Source organism: Clarias gariepinus, chromosome 2 (assembly GCF_024256425.1).
Source record: "Clarias gariepinus isolate MV-2021 ecotype Netherlands chromosome 2, CGAR_prim_01v2, whole genome shotgun sequence".
NCBI lineage: Eukaryota > Metazoa > Chordata > Actinopteri > Siluriformes > Clariidae > Clarias > Clarias gariepinus.
In genome coordinates this window covers 35,484,636-35,505,070 of record NC_071101.1, presented here as the reverse complement: position 1 = coordinate 35,505,070, position 20,435 = coordinate 35,484,636, and the positions used below count along the sequence as shown (strand labels likewise).

At 38.8% G+C, this 20,435-nt stretch overlaps 1 protein-coding gene across 4 annotated transcripts in view; it reads left to right on the top strand.

Moving 5' to 3' along the window:
- The window catches only part of ppp6r2a (protein phosphatase 6, regulatory subunit 2a), a 49,439-nt gene that overhangs the window by 13,902 nt on the left and 15,102 nt on the right, over positions 1-20,435 (top strand). For all 4 annotated transcript variants that reach the window (XM_053484120.1, XM_053484102.1, XM_053484111.1 and 1 more), the window contains exons 7-16: positions 736-848; positions 2,282-2,395; positions 4,281-4,407; positions 7,687-7,839; positions 8,853-9,053; positions 13,075-13,139; positions 13,269-13,384; positions 14,906-14,991; positions 16,840-16,920; positions 17,022-17,119. In XM_053484120.1, coding sequence (XP_053340095.1) covers positions 736-848; positions 2,282-2,395; positions 4,281-4,407; positions 7,687-7,839; positions 8,853-9,053; positions 13,075-13,139; positions 13,269-13,384; positions 14,906-14,991; positions 16,840-16,920; positions 17,022-17,119 — 1,154 coding nt within the window. The remainder of the gene's footprint in view (positions 1-735; positions 849-2,281; positions 2,396-4,280; positions 4,408-7,686; positions 7,840-8,852; positions 9,054-13,074; positions 13,140-13,268; positions 13,385-14,905; positions 14,992-16,839; positions 16,921-17,021; positions 17,120-20,435) is intronic.

Genomic DNA, 20,435 nt, shown 5'->3' with positions numbered 1-20,435 from the left:
GTGTGTGTGTAAGTCATCCTACAAGCCCCACCCCCGATAACCTGCCCTCTCCGTTATTCCTGCTGTATGTAGGTGAGATAGGGGTATCAGTAGTTAAGAGGTTATGGGCCAAACTTCGCTGTGATGATGGTAGAATAATTATAAAGGTCTTGACTAAAACAACATGCATGAGGAACTGAATTTTATTTAATTTTGGCCAACCCAAACATGTCTTAATAAAAAATATATATTTACACATAGGCACGGATTCATTAGATCATATGTTTTTTGTGGTGGTTTTTGGTTATTTCTACGACAATAGATAACTAATAATACAGTGAGGAAATTACAGATGTTTCTTAAATAGCCTAAATCGTTTACAGTACATCTCTGGGTATGTAGATCACAAAGGATTTCACAAGAATGTTTTCCCTGTATTTTTCCTGACATCAAGTCAAAAGACAGAAGTATCTAATAAACCTTTTTAAATAACATTTTTCCCATAATTTTTAAGCCACCGTTTGAAGTTACTGGATTAAATGCCCATGGATTGTTTATTTATATGGATGCATGTTTGCACAATGTTTTCCCATGCATAGAATATACTTGGGCAGTTTGCCCAATTTTATTACCAGCTACCCAGGTACATTTGCAGATGCTTTTTACAGAAACATCTGTAATTTCCTCAACCACTACAGATCACTGGTGCTTCACACACTGGGCCATTTAAATAAAAGTTCTCTTGTGCCCCTGCAGAGACAATCAAATGCGTCCCAGACTCTGTGTGACATAATTCGTCTAAGTCGGGATCAGGCCAATCAGATCCCAGAGGCTGTGGACCCAGACCCGTTACTAGCAGTCCTGGAGTCGTAAGTTTGTCTATTATGAGGAAAAGTAGCTTATTAAGTGGCAGTCATGTCCACTCACTGTTTCTGTAAGTGAGTTGTTCTGTGTGATATTTAAGATGTTCATAAAGTTTCAGTCAATAAAAAGGATAATGAGGAATGCATATACAGAAAGTATAGTCTTATGGGGCTTAAGAAGTTAAAGTTTAGCACTAGGAAAATACTAGCAGTGTGTAACGGTAGCAGATTCAAAGAACTTTTTAAATTCCAGAGGGAAATTGCTTATACTTGGTTACAGTTGCTTATAGTCATTTAATGGAGGAAAGGAAAAGAGTAATTGAACTGCTAGGAACTTTACATGTACTTTTACAAAGATTTGTTGACACCAGCCAGGCGATGTGGTGAATATAATAGGCTTATTCCATGCCTAATTGTTTGTCATAAGTGCATATTAAGTCCTTTAAAAATGTTTTTATAATGTGTACTATTGATAAGATGATTATTGATTATAGTCAATGATCTGTTGATTCCTTGTGCATTATAGGGGAACGATTATAAAAAATGGCAGTTGAATTTAAGAATGGAAATTTTCTGAAAGTCAAACTGGACAGCTGTGTCATGTTTGTAATGTAAATATATTCAATAATAGATGCTTATGTGAGTATTACTTGATATAGTTATTTGTATTGTACTCTGGGTGTAGTAATAATAAATGGAGTTACATTTTTGGAAAACACAATGAGTTCAAGAAGGATTGTACTGTGTGATTTAAATCAAATATTAATCGATCATCAGTTGGTTTACTTAAACTGATGGTCCATTATGGAATAGTTACCGAGTCCCTTCAGTACGCTATTTGTTTTCTTTACTGTTTAACGGTAGCTTATTAATTATTTAAACAATAATTTAAAAAAAAGTGTTAATTTTACTTAAGCAAAGTACAGTGGAACCTTGGAGTGTGAATAACTTAATCTGTGAGCATTTTGCAGAACGAGTGAAACTTTTTAAAATACATTTAAAAAGCAAGGTTTTTATATACGAGTAAACATGCACTTTGTCTTGCTTTTTAAAGGTAAAGTGAAGGGTTTTTTAAATTTCATATTTTGTATAAATTATTTTTATATTAATATTTTAGGGTTGTAGAACAAATCATTGAATTTCCATTATTTCTTTTGGGGGAAATTTGCTTTGATGTATAAGTGTTTTGATATACACGCATTCTTCTGCAGGTAGTTATGCTCGCAATCCAAGGTTTAACTGTATGTAGATGTATAACTGAGCTGAATGTTTGCAAAAAAATTAAGTGGGTTTATTGGTTCGTTTGTATATGTAATTAGAGATTCTCAGTTATCTTTAAAAACCTAAGATTTCCAGGTATGCTTTTTTTCCCCCCTGAGGCTTTCAACATGCATAACAGAGAAGTATATGTTTGTGCTACCTGTTTTGCCTATTTTTAGAGAAGAGAATGTGGCACAGCTTTTGAAGAGTATGTTTGAGAAGATGACAAGTGAAGCCTCTGTTGTGAATGGAACTCAAGTGCTTCTTACATTACTGGAGTCAAGGAGGTCAGGGTGAGTAGAACCTAAGCGGCAACCTCTGTTTCTGAAAAATGAAGCCAACCTTGAAATACCATAATTTACAGTTCCCTGCATATCCATTTTGCTGTGGCTCCAAAAATTAGTCAATCCTCATAGACCCCATGTTAAAATGCCCTTACAATAAATAAACGTTTGCAGCCTGGAGCAAAAATGGTTTTGGACTAGATTTCCTCTTCATGTCAACTGTACGAGGGTGAATTTTTATATAACACAATTATGTTAAGCAATTTAAATTAATGCATAATATGGATCATGGCCAATTTGGGTGATGACAAATTAATTAATTGCATTTTGAGTGTCAAACCACTAGTTGTCTGCTATGCATCACTTTAGTTAACAAATTGTTGTATTTAAACTTGCCGCAAGAAATGTGTGGGGCATAAATAACAGTTTGAATCAAATGCATTAGAAACAGAAATTAACATTAGCCACCATAGCAATTTGTGCATTTGCCCATTAGCTTGCTAGCTTATGGGTGGTAACTGAGTTAGGTAGGCAGGTTCCAAACAATAGTTAGGCTTTGTGCATTTCGCCTATTTGCCCATTTATATATTAAGTAGGGTTAAATTTGAGTCAGCTCTGGGCAAAATGGCGATGACCAGCACTCCCATAGTTGACCTTCAAAACCTCTCTTTGAAAAACCTGTTGGTGACATCATGGAGGTTCCTGTACTTTTTATACAATCTATGGTAGAACCTTTACAACTGCTTTTTATTGAACACTGAAAACTACTTTTTTACATTATGTATGGAAGTTTGGGGAAATCATTCACAGGGTAAATTTTGGTATTTTTCTACAATATATAGATATAAACACTCAATTTTCAATTTTCCTGAACTAAAAATCATGGCCTTTTAGCACACATTTCAATCATAAGTTATGATTATAAGAGTTATAACATTTTAAAATCTGCTTAAAAGTGCAAATGGAGAAAAGTGCATCTAAAATTTTTGTCCATGCATACCTGTTCATTTGTAACATAAATTACGTCCCAAAAAAACATTCCTGTTAACTTTTATAACCTTATATGTTTACAATTAGCTACAAATGGCAACAAATTTGAATGCTGAATTGTAAAACACTGGAAGGAATGTGGTGAATCCTCAGCTTTGAGGAAGAAACCTGGTCAGAAAAACATCCTTAATATGTGTGATGGGAAATTAATTAACGGCTTAGTTTGAAATCAAAGCATAATTTTTTTTTTTTTTTTTTAAAGAGTAGAATTCACAGCTATGTTTAATAGTGAAAGTACAAGCGTTTTTATATACGAGCAGTGCAACAAGAACTCTCAAGGTTCTTGACAACAACTGCAGCTTTAAGAAAACCACTCATCAGTGAAGCTGATCAGAAAAAGGCTTCAAGTTGTTAGGGAGCATAAAGAACTAACTGTGGAGCTTTGTAAAAGGTCATGTGGTCTGAGTTGGAATTTTGTGCTGTTGCAGAGTCATGGGCATGTCAGGGTAAGAGGAGTAATAAATGTCTAAAATGATGCTTTAAATTATGTTGAATTGATGTTTGGCAACATAAGGTTAGAATAAACAATCAAACTTTTTTTATGCATATTTGACAGTTTATTTGCAAGACATAAGTAATAAGCTCGTATTAAGCAATTACCTACAAAAATACTATGACCATGACTCTGTGTGACACAATTTATCATTATTGTAACCTCTAATTTACTACTTTACTCTCACATTTAATAGCACACATCATTCAGTCATCATTCATTATCTTATTTTACTGCTTTGACTGCATTGCTATTCATATTCATTGACGGCATGGGCAGTATATATTTAAAATTCCTTAATATGTTAGCTTGTTTGTTTTAACTTGTACAGTTACCTCTTTTTTGTTTCAGGCTAGAGGGTCTAATGGAGCTGTATTCTCAGGGATGTGAAAGGTCTTACACTGTCAACAGCAGTATTCTACGTACTATTGAGCCTCATCTAAAGGACTTCCAGCAACTTCTACTGGACCCTCCAAAGGTACTGGCCTTTAATTAGTGCAGTTAGGCCTTGTTCACACCGGCGTTAAGTTTTTGGATAAATGAACGTGCTCTGAACGTCCTAGACGTTTATGTTGCATTTTGTGGTGGCGCTTGATTGACTTCTACACCGGCGTTGGTTTTTCTCTAACGTCAGCCTGCAGCCCCAACTGTAGTTTGTGTGTTAACCTGTGGGGGCAGAGTGTCGGGATCTGGATATAAAAGCCCGCCGCTTCCGGGTTCACACTCTGACTGCACAAAGTCGGATTAAAGGAAGTTTTTTTTGTGGTATATAAAGAAATGCGAAAATTTCCGCGTAAGTTTTTCAACAGTTAATTTTTTTTTATTTTGCCCTTTTCCGCATTTCCCTATGTATAGCATGTAGGATCATGGGATATATCTGGTCCTCCAAAGCGTAAAATGAACGTGAAGAAAACGCACTAGAAGCAGTTTCCTTGCGTTCGTTGGGTTTTGAACGCTAAGAAAAAGCTGCATGCAACGTTTTTTTAATGCCGTATAAGCGCGCAGCCGGACAAACGCACGTCACCAAAGCCCATGCGAACACTCTTATTAACTCCTATGTGTAAAAAACACTCTGCGCTTGATGCGCGCTCACCGGACGCTACGAACGCCAGAAAAATGCTGGATTTTAACGCCCGTGTGAACAAGGCCTTAAAGACATCAACCTGTAAGAGATCCACCATGTTTTTTTTTTTTTATATTATTATTTTTTTTTTCCTCTCCGTGAACCATCACCTTATCGCGGTGGAGAGGTTCGCGTGCCCTCATCAACCTGGGAGCAAAAATGAACAAAAAAAACATAAAAAAAGAGGGAGTAAAGTGACACTGCCCGACAGAGGGCCCGTCAGTGGCCTCGTGGTGTCCCCAGCCGGGTGTTAGCTGACAGACCCTCTGTCCAGGCCTGGCTCCAGACATGGGCCCCCGGTTTCCTCCAAGCAGGGTCACTTTACTCCCTCCTCTTTTTTTAATGGGATTTTTTAAACCATACTTTGTCTGGCCCCTCGTCTGAGACCACTTTGCTTTGGGAGACCCTACCAGGAGCACATGGCACGCCACGGGGCCGGGCACAGCCCGAAAGAGCAACGTTGGACCCCTGTCCTCCCCCATCTCGTGGACCCACCACCTGCGAGAGAAACCAATGGGGTTGAGTGCGCTGTTATTTGGGTAGCAGTGAAGGCTGAGGGCCTCGACGGACCAGACCCAGGCGGCAGAAGCTGGCTCTGGGGACGTGGAACGTCACTTCTCTGTGGGGGGAAAAGCCGGAGCTTGTGCGGAAGGTGGATCGTTATCGATTACATCTGGTGGGGCTTACCTCGAAGAATAGCCTTGGCTCTGCATCCATACTCCTGGATAGGGTTTGGACGCTGTTCTTCTCCGGAGTTGCCCAGGGTGTGAGGCGTCAGGCGGGTGTGGAGATACTCATGAGTCCCCGGCTGAGTGCTACGACGTTGGAGGCCACTGGACAGACCTGGTAAGCCCAAACGTGTAGTGAGGCTGATTTGGGAACGTCTAGGGGAGGCCCCTGTCCAAGAGGCCTTCAACTCCCACTTCCAGCTGAGCTTTTCCAGCATTCCTGTAGGAACTGGGGACATTAAATCAGACTGGTTAATGTTCAAAGCTTCTATTGCTGAAGCTGCAGCTGTGAGCTGTTGTCTTAAGGTTCTGGGTGCCTCAAGGGGCGGTAACCCTCGAACAGCGTGGTGGACACCTGTGGTAAGGGAAGCTGTCTGACTGAAAAAGGAGTCCTTCAGGGATATGTTATCCCGGAGGACTCTAGAAGCAGTTGCAAGGTACTGGCGGGCTCGAAGGACACCAGCCGCAGCGGTAGCAGAAGCAAAGCAGCGGGTGTGGGAGGAGCTTGGAGAATCCATGGAAAAGGTCTTTCGGGCGGCACCAAGGTGCTTCTAAAAAAACCATCCGGCACCTCAGGAAGGGAAACGGGGAACTACCCAAGCTGTGTACAACAAGGAAGGGACACTGCTGACCTCGAATGAGGAGGTAATCAGGAGGTGGAAAGACTGTCTTGGTTGATACGCCTCTTTAACATTGCGTCAAAGTCTGGGACAGTGCCTATGGAGTGGTAGATGGGTGGTGGTTCCCCTTTTTAAAAAGGGGGACCAGAGGGTGTGTGCCAACTATAGGGGCATTGCACTACTGAGCCTCCCTGGGAAAGTGTACTCTAAGGTGCTGGAAAGGAGGGTTCGGCCGATTGTCGAACCACAGATTGAAGAGGAGCAATGTGGATTCCGTCCTGGTCGTGGAACAGCGGACCAGATTTGTACTCTTGCAGGAATCCTGGAGGGGGCTTGAGAATATGCCCATCCAGTCTACATGTGTTTTTTTTTTGGATTTGTTTGTGACCTGCAGCACTTGCTGGATCGGTTTGCAGCTGAGTGTGAAACAGCAGGGATGAGAATCAGCAACTCGAAATCTGTGGCCATGGTTCTCAGCAGGAAACCGATGGATTGTCAACTCCAGGTAGGGAGCGAGGTGTTACCCCAAGTGAAGGAGTTTAAGTATCTTGGGGTCTTGTTCACGAATGATGGAATATTGGAATGTGAGGTTGGCAGGAGAATTGGAGCAGCGGGGGCGGTATTGCAGTCGCTTTACTGCACTGTTGTGACAAAAAGAGAGTTGAGGCTAAAGGCAAAGCTCTCAATCTACCAGTCGATCTTCGTTTCAACCCTCACCTATGGTCATGAGCATTGGGTCATGACCGAAAGAACAAGGTCACGAATCCAAGCGACCAAAATGGGTTTTCTTAGAAGGGTAGCTGGCTTTTTACTTAGTGATAAGATGAGAAGCTCAGTCATCCGTGAAAAACTCAGAGTAGAGACGCTACTTCTTTACAGTTGAGTCAGTTGAGGTGGTTCGGGCAACTAGTAAGGATGTCACCAGGAGGCCTCTCTAGGGAGGTGTTCTTGGCATCTCCAACTGGTAGAAGACCACGGGGCAGACAAAGGACTAGGTGAAGAGATTATATTTCCACACTGGCCTGGGAATGCCTCGGGATTCCCCAGTCAAAGTTAGCTGAGGTGTCTGGGGAAAGGGAAATTTTGGGTTCTCTGCTAGAACTGCTACCCCCGCGACCCGATTTTGGATAAGCGATTAAAGATGGATGTTTTTTTTTTTTTTTAACTATTGTTGCTTGAATCCAAATTATTTGTATTATTTGTCACATACACAGTATGATATGTAGTGAAATGCTTCTAACTTAGCACTAAATGTTAACCTTTATCTGTTTTTTTCTCCAATGCAGAAAAGTGCAATACTCACAACTGTTGGTGTTCTGGAGCAGCCACTTGGGAACGCACGTCTTCATGTGGCCAGGCTAGTGGCTTCTCTGCTGCAGACAAGTGACAACAGCATCTGCCAAGAGCTCTGCAGGCTTAACACCATGGACCATCTGCTGGTAAGAAGTTTTTCATATTTACTGAGACTTAATCTCTGGACTTGTCTGTGGACTCTAATTTATTGACATTCATTAACTGAACTAATTAAGCAAATAAGCAGGAGGCTTTTATTGGATAGCATTTCACTACATATCATACTGTGTATGATCATGTATGTGACAAATAATACAAATGTGGATTCAAGTTGTAAAGCCTATATAATAAACCCCAACTAATGCAGTGAGTAGCATCTCATTTCTTGAAAATGATTTTGAATGATCATAATCGGAGATCATTTAAGCATTTAGTGGAATTTTTTTCTGCAAAAAAATAAACAACTTGCATAACTCACAGCGATGTTTAATAGTCACAATGTAAAAGGAACTTAAGGCATTGAGACTAAACTGTGTGTAGCCTTAAGAAAACCACTTATCAATGAGTCTACAGTTGACTACAGAGCATAAAGACTGGACTGTGAAATGTTGTCGTCTGAGTCCAGATTGCCCTTGTTCCACAGTGATGGAAAAGAAGAGCTGGAAGAAGTGATGCACCCACCATGACTAGTGTCTATTGCACAAGCCTTTAGGGAGCAGTGTTATGATCTGGGGTGGCTTCTGTTCATAAGATCTAGGTTCGGCAATGTTATTTGCCCAAAAATGAGGTCAGCTGACTATCTGAATATACTCAATGACCAGGTTTAGCCATCAATGGATTTTTTTTTCTTCCCTGATGGCACACGCATATTTCAAGATTGCTATGCTAGGATTCATTAGGCTCAAATTTTAAAAGAGGGTTCAGGTAGCATGAGACATCATTTTCACAAAAATGTACTGAAATAAGTGTTACATTGCAATCGAAACGATGCATGCCATTATCAAAGCAAAAGCCGGTTCATCTAAATATTAGTGTGTATGACCTCTTGTTTTTTGTATTTAAAACCTATATGCTTTTAATGAAACACAATCCCCAATGGGCTTCACTTTGAAAAAAACAATTTGAAGTGATTGACTCACTGTTGTTTTTTTTGTTTTAGGATCTATTCTTTAAATACACCTGGAATAACTTCTTGCACTTTCAAGTAGAGATGTGTGTCACATCAATTCTGAACCACTCAGCTCATGGGAGTCTGCCTGCTTCGATTCTTCAGAACCATGAAGAAAAGCCTGACTTAGACGGCCAGATTAGCAACACAGATGCTTCAGATGTGACCTCCCATGCTGCCTTGGTGGCCAATGTAATCAACTTTTTAGTTCAGCTCTATTTTCATAATTGTCAGGGAATTCATGATTTGGAGATTTTATAATGTTTTTTGACTTTGCAGCTCAGCTTGGCAAAATGCAGGCAAATCCTCAATGCCATTGCTAATTCCGTTAAAACTGAGCCCTGGAGCTGTGGTATTTTACACTCTGTGTCATTGTGCATCCAGAATTTAACAATTCTGAAATAATGTCATCTTCACTGCTCAACAGTTAGAGGAGTTTTTGTCCTGTCTATACCATGCTACCAGAACACCTTTTCCACAAAATAACTAAGGCATTTCAACAAAAAAACATTATTTTGCAGAAAACACACTGATCAAAATTAGAGAACACCTACCTGATCAAAACACACTGATCAAAATTAGAGAGATACCTCCCAGTTATTGGTGTTAATCTGGCATCTGGTGCTAATTTCCTTGATTACCTGTCAACCCCTATTTAACTGGCAGCCTAACTTCCAGTTTCACCGACTCTGCAAGATGGCAGCAGGTTGTCCAGATGAAGGCCAAAGGGATGACCCTATCAGCCATAGCAAGACAAATTGGTCGTTACAAATCTGTGAGTTCAAGAATATTGAATCCTTACAACGTCACAAACTCATTCAAGTCCGCCAATAAGGCTGGTCATCCACGGAAGACAAATACACGAGAGGACGGGATACTGCGGAGGATCTCAATGGGCAATCGTTTCCACACTGCAGCTGGAATTGCTCACCAGTTCAGCGCTAAACAGAGTAAGGATCTGTCTCGTCATACAGTGTCTCGACGTTTAAGAGCATTTGGACTAAAAGCCCACTTTGCAGTGACCAAACCTCTCATTAGCAGAAAGAATCAAAAGGCTAGACTAAGCTTTGCTGAGGAGCATGTTGTGTGGACAGAGGAGAACTGGTCCAAAGTTCACTTCAGAAATAAAAGCAAGTATAATTTGTTTGAGTCCGATGGGAAACATTATGTTCAGCGACAAACTGGAGACTGAACCCAAAGTGTGTAAACAGTGAAAGTCAGTGAAAATTGGAGGAGGAAGTGTCATGGTTTGGGGCATGTTTTCTGCAGCAGGAGTTGGGCCTCTTATACAGCTACATGGCAGAGGGAATGCAAATGTTTATCAGAACCTTTAACATATGGTTCCTCCCCTATCTTCATTACCCAATCAGCCCGCACTGTTCATGCAGGACAACGCTCTATGTCACACAGCAAAGCGGGTAAATCAGTTCCTTGAAACTGAAAACATTGAAATAATGACTTTGCCTGCTTAGAGTCCTGATCTTAACCCAATAGAGAACCTCTGGAAATACCTTGGCGACAAAGTTATGGCCAAGAAACCCACTACAGTCACTGAACTGTGGAGGAGACTGGAAGAAGAGTGGGCCAAAATCACACCAGAGCAGTGTGAGAGACTAGTGCTGTCCTGTGGCCGCAGATGTGCTGAAGTCATTCAGAGCAGCGGCCTGTACACTTCCTACTAATTGCTGACTGTTGTAACCTTCAGAAAATTTTGTTGTAATCTTTTTTCCATGCTACGGTTATTGTTCTCTAATTTTTATCAGTGTGTTTTCTGCAAAATAATGTTTTTTGTTGAAATGCCTAAGTTATTTTGTGGAAAAGGTGTTCTGGTAGCATGGTATAGACAGGATTAACTCCTTCCCCTGTTAAGCAGTTAAGATGACATTTCAGAATTGTTTAATTATTTATAATTTGTTCTCTAATTTTGAGCTCCAGTGTGTGTTTGTGTAAGATATAAACACAGTGGAACTCGCAGTGGAACTCATGCTCTATATCCTAGCTTACATCTCGCATTTGCGTTCACACACACCGGACTGCATTACCCACAATGCATCTCCCGCACTGGACTACACTTCAGTAAACAGCGGTCATAAATCAACGCCTCTTTCTCGCTACACTGTTTTATCTGAAAATTAGCAATAAACATCACTAATGACACTTGCGTGAGCGCAAACTAACAATCACTGCTGTAAAGTAAAACAAACAAACAAATGAACCAGCACCTTACCACTGAAAAGATTTGCGACAGAGCAGTATTTCTTCGGAGAGCAGAGTGTGTGTCTCTTGCCTAAATTTGTGTGCGTGTGTTTGTGAATGGGGGTTTTACTCACACACACAGACAGACACACACACACACAGGCGGCACAGTGTCAAATTATGCCCACACGCACACACACAGACAGACACACACACACACAGGCGGCACAGTGTCAAATTATGCCCACGCGCGCGCACACACACACACACACACACACACACACACACACACACACGCACACACACACACACACACACACAGATGTTGATTATACCAGTAAGAGATGAGCACTAAGACCCAGCAGGGGAAACGATTCCGCAGCGCAAGAGAGTGGAAAACCGTTGGCTCAGTTGTGATGACGTGACGCTCGGGGTCAAAACAGGAAGCGCATGCGTAAAACATGATACTCGGTGCTCGTAAACCAAAACAATGCTCGTTTTTAAGTCAAAATGTATTAAAAATCTTTGCTAGTCTTGCGGAACACTCCTAAAACGTGTTACTCGTAATCCGAGGTTCCACTGTGTGTGTGTATGTGTATAAAATGTGTGTGTATATATATATATATATATATATATATATATATATATACACATGTCTATGAAAGTAGCAAGAAACCTATTAACAGAAACAAGCATGCAAGCTAATATTAGTACATGCTTTAATGTGTGTGCCAAAAGTCTTGTTTCTATTGGCATGTTTCAGCATCTCAGTGAACCTGGATACCACTCATGATAATAAATTTTAAACCCAATTAATTATTATTGTGGATTTCTTAGACAATTTATCACACCTTTATTAGAACTAATAGTTACATTTAATAATTATTTGTAACCATTTAAAATATGGTAGTCATTTAATAATAAAAATAATAAAATATTTTTCATTTGTATGTTTTTTGCATTCAAGATGCTAAAATGTTGCCAGTCCTCTATAATGCTGCACATAGTGTAATCTAGTCACAGATTGGACAAAAGTAGTTTAATTTGTAACAAAATAAAATCAGGATATTTATGAAATTGCGATGCATACAGACTCAAATCTGTCCCTGGTGATTCCTATTCCTGACATTACTGTAGGTGACCTTTGTTATTCAGGGCTTTTCTGTCCTGCACTGTAAATTTAGCAGTAGTTCGATTAAAAGGGCACTAAAAGGGTGTTGCCAGTGTTCTCTGATCCTCTGTGGTTTTGAGGATATCCAACAGATTTTTTCTGAAACAAACCCACATGACTACTTATATGAAGTACAAATAATGAGCTCATGATACAGTTGTTAGTAATTGACTCCTGAGTTCACTATGAGTCAGGAGGCTCTGGAAGCTTAAAGGCCATTCGATTCTGAAGACCAGGTATGGGTGGATCTGCTAATACTAATAATTATTGAATATAATTCTTAATAATTACAGTTATGGGATTTGGCAGATGCCTATGTCCAGAATCTCTTGCAATTATTTAATTATATATGATGGATTAATGATTAAAGGTCTTGTTCAATGGCCTAACTGAGCACTGAAGCAGCCTGGTGGTTGGGGTTTAAACCTATTACCCTACCGATGAGTAGTCCGACGTCTTAACAATAACACTGATGATATGATTAATGTCTCTGAATGGAAATTATCTGTAAAATGCAGGTGTCCTGTCTTTTTTTTTTTTCATGCAATAAGTTTTGCTCTGCATAATTTAAGCGGATAACAATTTAAAGTAGTAATTTAATGTTTTTTTGTTTGTTTAGCCACAGTTATTTATTTAGATTGATTTTACATTTCTTCTTTGATTCAAGTAAATTGTACGTAGGTTATGACCTAATTTGCTACTGTAACTGCACCCACACTGGTTCTATGTTGTTGACATATAGTCCAGTAAGTTTTAATACAATTCATGAGACAGTGCAGTATAAATGTAAAATTTTGTCAGTGTGCTAATTGCTCTTCTGTCTTTCTGTCTGTGTTTATTTTGTAGCTCTTTCAACAGTGTGGTTTGTTGCAAAGGATTCTAGACGCCTGGGAGGAGAATGACAGAATTCAGTATGAGCTGCTTCAGATGATCACCATATAATCACTTTAAATGAAAGCTACAGTATGTGTAGATGCTCTGTGTAGATTGTCTTGCTGTTGGTTTAAGGTAACTGTTTTTTTTTTTTTTTTTTTTTCTAGAGCTGCTGGTGGGACCAGAAGAGGTAACATGGGTCACCTGACACGGATTGCCAACACTGTAGTGCAGAACTTGGAGAAAGGACATGTCCAGTCTCAGATTAGTGATCTCATTAAAGGTGAGTTTAGATTAGTTTAGTGTATGTAGATGTAAAAAGCTGTATATGAAATGCAGCAGTGATCCAGTGATAATACACTTCCATTGGATAGTTACTGCAGTGATTAATAAGTTTCAGGGTGCAACAAGTTATTTAACCCCAAATGATACAGTGAGTAGCTTCTCATTTCTAAAACAACCAGAAGACAGAAGACATATCCTGTAGTTGTGATGTTACTCTGTTAACGAATTTGACTATCGGGAAAAGAAAACAAAACTTTTTCTCTGATGACACGGGGATAATCCAAGATGATGATGCCAGAATTCATCAACTCAAAGTGTGAAAGAGTGGTTCAAGGAGCATGCGACCTCTTTTCCACACATGTACCTCATTTCCACTACACTGGTGCCAGGTGCCAGGTGCCGGTTCTGGTGCTTGGCCGTTGCTGGACTGGGAACCACCAAGGACCGGCCTTTACACTAGACAGGAGCTCAGCGGGAGCTGCATGATAATACGTCACAGGCCACGCCCACCAAATAGAAACGACCATGGCCAAAGTCAGTTTACTGGTTATTCTCCAAACTATGAAAATGTATTTCAGTATCCAAACGCAGCTTATTCGACGTGTTATAACCGCTGAAAGAGATTGACATAGACAACTAGCTTATTCACTATTTGGTCGGTTGTTCATGTGAAGCCTGCGACTATTCTCTTATTTCCTCATACACTTTTTTTTTTTCGTAAAGCACTTTCCAATTTCTGCTGAATCTCGGCGGATGTCCAAATTGCTAAAAGCACTTTTATTTCGTCCGCACTCTACATTAACGGGCTTTGGGTCTCCTTTTTTTTACGCTCCCTATAACTCCGCCCAACGCTCGTGACGTCACAGGTTCTCGCAACTAGACCAGCAGAGTTTAGGGGCCGGTTTGGTGCTCATTTTAGGGCACTGCCATCAATTTTTTTCTGTGGAAAAGCGCGGTTCCAAAATTGGGAACCAGAGGAACCAGAGCAGTGAAACAGGAACCAGAGGAGTGGAAAAGGGGTACTGGAGTGCCCAAATCTTAACGCCATTGAGAATCTGTGGGATGTGCTGGAGAAGGCTTTACACAGCAGTGTGATTCTCCCATCATCAGTACATCTTGGAGAGAAACCAATGTGACTCTGGCACATGCTTATTAAAATTATGCCACGGCAATAATCAAAGCAAATAAGAGTCCAATGAAATTAGTGTGTGACCATTTATTTAATTTTATTTATCTTTGATTATTTTTATTATTATTATTTTGGCTGGACAGTTTATATATGAACAGCGAAAATCCTTTTTCTGCTTAAACATATGGTTTCTCAGGTGATGGAGGCCTTAAATTGACCTGCTACATTTATTCCAAGTTTACTTAATGTTACAACCATTAGTTTAAATGAAGGAATATTTTTGAGCTTATTAGACTTTTGCAGTTTAAGGGTGTATGAGAATGGCATCATCCATATTTATGTTTTTGGGTAGACGACAAGTGCATTTCTTTTTTTCTTTTTTTATTGCAGAGCTTCCTGAGGACTGCAGAGGTCGTTGGGAGAGTTTTGTGGGAGAAACCCTTAGAGAAACAAACAGGAAAAACACCATAGATTTGGTGAGAATTTATTGTTTGTAGTACTAGTAGTAGTTGTTGTAGGGGTGCTTTGAGGGCTATTAGTGCAGGTTGCCCTATCTCTAAATTCAACACACATGACCCAGGTGCATGAGGACTGAAAGAACACTGAAGGTACTCCAATAAGCTAAACCTATATAAAAAAAAGACAGAAGTTTGGGAAAGGGTTTCATGGACTAATAAAACAAAAAAAAATACTTCTTGGGTCAATGCAGAAAATGCACCCTGTGTACAGAGAAGCATGGTGGTGGCTCAGTGATGCTTTTGGGCTGCTTTGCTTTTTCTGGCACTGGAAACCTGCAATCAGGTATCTTTAAAGAAAATTTCCTGCCATCTGTAAGGAAGCGGAAACTTCAGTTTATTTGGACCTTTTAACAGGATGCAATGATCCAAAGCATACCTCGAAGTCCACCGAGGCTTGGTTTCAGATGAAGTCCTGGATGGTTCTAGAATGGCTGTCACAGTCACCTGATTTGACTGCAATAGGATTTTTTTTATTTTTAAAAAGCAGTTACAGCATGCAAACCCAATAATCTTACTGAATTAGAGGCCACTGTCCGCAAGAAATGGGCCAAGATCCCTCAGACACACTGCCAGAAGCTATTGTCTGGCTATACATCACGTCTGCAACAGGTCATACAGTGCTCTACTAAGTACTGAAGATTCTGTTTTTGGAATGGTTGATGGTTATGGGTTGAATAATTTTGATAATGTAGTGGTCATTAAAAGTAGCATTTTGTGTTGACTTTGGAGAAACTGTTTGTGTTGAACCATTCAAAATGATATATATTTCACTGTTTTTTCATTTTCAGTGGGGGTTGAATAATTTCAGTGGTGGCCGGTCAATAAGGGGTGCAGGGGCACCGACCGCCCCCTTAAAGTTAGGCAGAGAAAAATGCTATTTTAACATGTAATTATTTAACATAATTATTTATTTTTAATAAATAAATTAAGTTATTTAGTTACAATATTCTGCAATAAAAAAAAAAATCTAAACTGTATTACGTACATTTGTGTTCGTATATGCGGGGCGCCAGACAACCGAGTGTCTATGTAGGCACAGGAATTTTTTTTAAAAGCATGAGGTTTAAGGCTGAGCTCTAATTAGATTTTTTTTAATCATCCTTGGGGCTGTGCGCCCAGAACTCTCCCACTTTTGTTTTTAGCGAATCAATATTGTTTTTAAATATTTGGGCTTATGTGATTGGACTGTTCTCAACGAGTCTTATTAACGGTCAGCAGATTGTTAGTTAATGTATTAAATAGTAATTGATGTGGAAGCCAGCTAAATATGAGAAAAAATTCTGTAATTTCTTTACTAAAATACCCCTTCGCAAGGCAATCGGACGAAGCAAGAAAAAAAGTTAAAGAGCTTGGACCAGATCGACCTGACCTTCTAATTAAGCAGCAGTCAAGTGACCACAACCGAGCTTACACTCGGTGCTTTTCCAGCACTTCTTATGGCGGTTAATAAAAGTTTAATTTTAATTTTGTTTGCGCACCAGCTACTACTGGTAATATTATAGTTATTGTTATACAGTAGGCACAATGAGTGTTTGTGAAACCGAACAAACCAGAGCTAGCTCATGGTGTAGCTGCTGAAGCTACTAGTAATCACATACAGCTGAGCTATAGATTCAATATGAGCTTGAATGATTTCATCATGTAAATTATATCATAAAGACATCTTTTTAAGATCTGTTTTACAAAATAAAAACATACAGATAGCAACTTATCTTGATGTTGCTGTACCTGGAATTCGTACAGTAAGAATCTTCTTCTCTTGTCTGTTTTAAGTGCTGCATCATGCCAGATATTACATTGTTACAGGTCAGCACACACAACCTGCATTCTTCCAGTGAAGATGATGACATGGAGAGCCCTTTCCCAAATGACCTGTCCATCCAACAGGTATAGTTGGAACAATAAATAAATAAAATGAATAAATAAAATAAAATCACCAATGTCATCCAGAATGGATATAACAATGGCTGATCTTGTTTATCATCCAGGCGTTCTCTGATTATCAGATTCAGCAGATGACTGCTAACTTTGTAGATCAGTTTGGCTTCAATGATGAGGAGTTCAGTGAACATGATGAAAATATCAAGTGAGTTTCTGTTCGAACTGAATTTTGATTATTTTTGTCTGTCTTATTATTATTTATTGTCTAACAATAAAGGTTTTTGGGGAATTGTTACATCCTTATAGTGTTTGGACTATAAAGGGGTTTTTAGGGTTTCAACATTCTACTTTCTCCTTTTTGCTTATTTCTTCATTAAAACCAATTATGCAGACCAAGTCAATGATGGTAGTGCTCTAGTTTTTGATTGGCCTAGTGGTGACACTGAGATAAAGTTTTACATTTTGGCTCATGGTTTGGCTCTCTTGTAAGAGAAAAGTCCTACTCAAGTCTGAAGTTGATTCTTTTAAGTCTCAAATAAAAAGCCTCAAAAACCATTTAGCATAGCTTTATATAGATTCGCAATTAAATCAGTCAGCAGGGTCTAAACCTCAATAATTATTCTATTACAATAAAACTAAATAAAAATAGCAAAAACAATTATAGTGGGGTTGAACCTAACATATTCAAAGTTGTTACTCGTGTCTCAGACAGCCAGACTCTGAGTGCAAATTTTTGAGTAAATTTTTAATGATAACCTTAAAGAGGTCACAATTTGTTTTTGCCAAAAAAAATCTAGCACATCTCTTTGGGAGTAAAGTGAATCTTTCTTTGTTTTGATTTGGTTGTTCATGCCATAAAACTTTGTCTTTTCCCCCATTTTGGCACTACACTTACCCCTCCATTCAAAATGTAAGATTATTTGCATAATATATGAAATTAACTAACAAAGTAGTGATCTTGTTGTAGGTTTTTATACCCAACTTCTTATGAGTGGTGTCAAACTACTAACAAGAGACTGTAACTCCCCTAATGCTCCAAAAGATATTGACTCCAAAAGATTCCTAGGTGTAGTAGTCAGACTTCAAAAAATTAAGGTATTTTTGATCATGGCCTGATGAGGGTGCTGTAGCATAGTTTCATATTTTGTCCGAATTTAAAAACATTTTTGACTTATTTTTACACCATTGGGGTCAGCAGAATATTAAACCCACTTTTTATACATTTTGTGATGGAGCTTAATTTACACAAAGTATAGTAAGGCAGGTTTACATTCAGTTAGATTTCCATGTAACTGGAATGTTAGGTCTCTCTGGGGACCCGTAGTAACCTACGCAATCTCCCACAGATTGGCTATTTTTTTGCCACTGTTTGTTTTTGCAGTTTTTGTCTGATGAAATAACAGTAAATATTCTTTTTTTCCTCCTGTATTGGGAATTTTTGGCTGAAACAAAATGTGTGTTCCATAAGGTAACCCCACACACTTAAAAATGATCAAAAGATGGATTTGCATGAGAGCTACAAGGCCCAAGATAATGTTCCATGTGCTAAGCTCTAGGTGTGTTATCTTGTAAGTTGGTTTCTAATGACTGGGGTACTTTAAAAACATTGCCACCATCAGCCAATCCGCTTTCAGCTCTTTAGTGTATATTTCCATTAAGCCATTATGAAAAATGTTGTGCAAAGTTTTTAAAGTATAGCAACTGTTCTATCTAAAAGACTTGAGAACTGACCATAAGTCAGTACTTGAGATTACGTTACTGTTTTGTGAAACTTGGAATGAATAAGTATTCTTATCGTCATCACACAGTAGTAATATCAGTTGTAAATATTTCTGGTACAAAGTTTCTGTAGACCCCCAAAGTTTATAAAGCTTCTCAAAAAGAACAGATAATGCTGTACTTTCAAGTTCTCCTTTTTTCATATGTTTCCAGAATACAAAGTATATATAAACTGTAAAATTTTTATGAGAGAGCTGGGTTGAAGGAGCCAGGCTCTTGTCCAACATTTGCATAAGTAAAACATCTGGAGTTGTGAAAGATCTGTGCAGATGATTTTTCTGCAGTTCTCACGGTGCTATGAGTTTTTTTCCGTATGCGTTCAGGTTGTTAAAGCACGCAGATTCACACCCAGTCAGTTGAATTTATATTTTATCCCTGTAAACGTTGCAGTGATTGTTCATAATCTCCAGAGCTTGAACAGATGTATGCCTTTTAGGGGATTCGGCCATATACGAAGCTAAATGAGTAGAAACTTCAACCTGTTGTTTAATTCTACAGGTGAACTGGTGATGCCATTGGGAGTGTTTTCCTCTGTGTTTCATGAAGTCATTTTAGTATTTTGCTCTTTAAGCGTACTGCCTTTGAAGGCCTGTTTGCCTCGGTTGTAGTTGTTGTTTACATGTGTAGCTATTAAACTAAGCAAACCAGGTATTGTGTTTGTCAGGGAGTAAGGCTGGGCATTGTGCAGTACAGATGGGTCACTCTTCAATTTCCTCTAATCCTTGTCACAAGCACTGGTGTTATTGCAAAATCTCTGCAAAAGCCTCTACAGATTTATGCAGCTCAGGACTGCATAGCACAAATAGAGCCTCATTTATGTATTATAAATAATAAAATGTAATAATAAAATATATTTTTTATAAAAAAATAAAAAAAATCAAAGTTTAACAATAGTTATTTTATTAGTACTTAAATATACAGTGAAACCTTGGATTACGAGCTTAATTCGTTCAGAAAGCGGGCTCGTATTTCAAAACACTCGTAAACCAAATTTAATTTTTCCATAAAAAATAATAGAAACTCAAATTATTTGTTCCACAGCCCAAATAAATACATAAAAATAATATATATATATATATATATATATATATATATATATATATATATATATATATACACAAAATATAAAGCAAAAATAAAACAAATTAACCTGCATTTTACCTTTTTAAAAAAAAGTAAAAAGAAATCCAGACAGAAGTGTTTTTGTTAAAGTGTTTCACGCTGTGTGTGTGTATGTGAAAAGCCCCTCCCATCCCAAGAGAGTGTATGAACCGGCTCGGTGTCAACTTACGCGCCCACACATGTAAGAGAGGCTGAAGAAGAAAATGGATTTCTTCTAATGAGACTTTATTATACAATAAACCTTTCTTATTTAACGCACATTAACAGAAAGACTTTTGTTTAAAAAATTAGCAAGGAACATCACTAATGACACTCGTGTGAGCGCACACTAACTGAATTACTGCTGTAAAGTAAAACAAACAAATTAACCTGCACTTTACCTTTGAAAAGAATCGTGACAGCAGTGTTTCTGTGTGCCCTCCCAGCACGGTGTCAAATTACGTGTGCGCGCACGCACACACAGGCTGAAACAGAGAGGGAGAGAGAAAATGGATTTTTAACCTCTAATAAGAATTTGTTTTGCTTTACACCCATGCACACACGTGTTTATAAGAAACAGTACACGCGTGCACGGATGTTGATTTATACCATTCGGTGCTCGTTAACCAAGACTTTTCCAA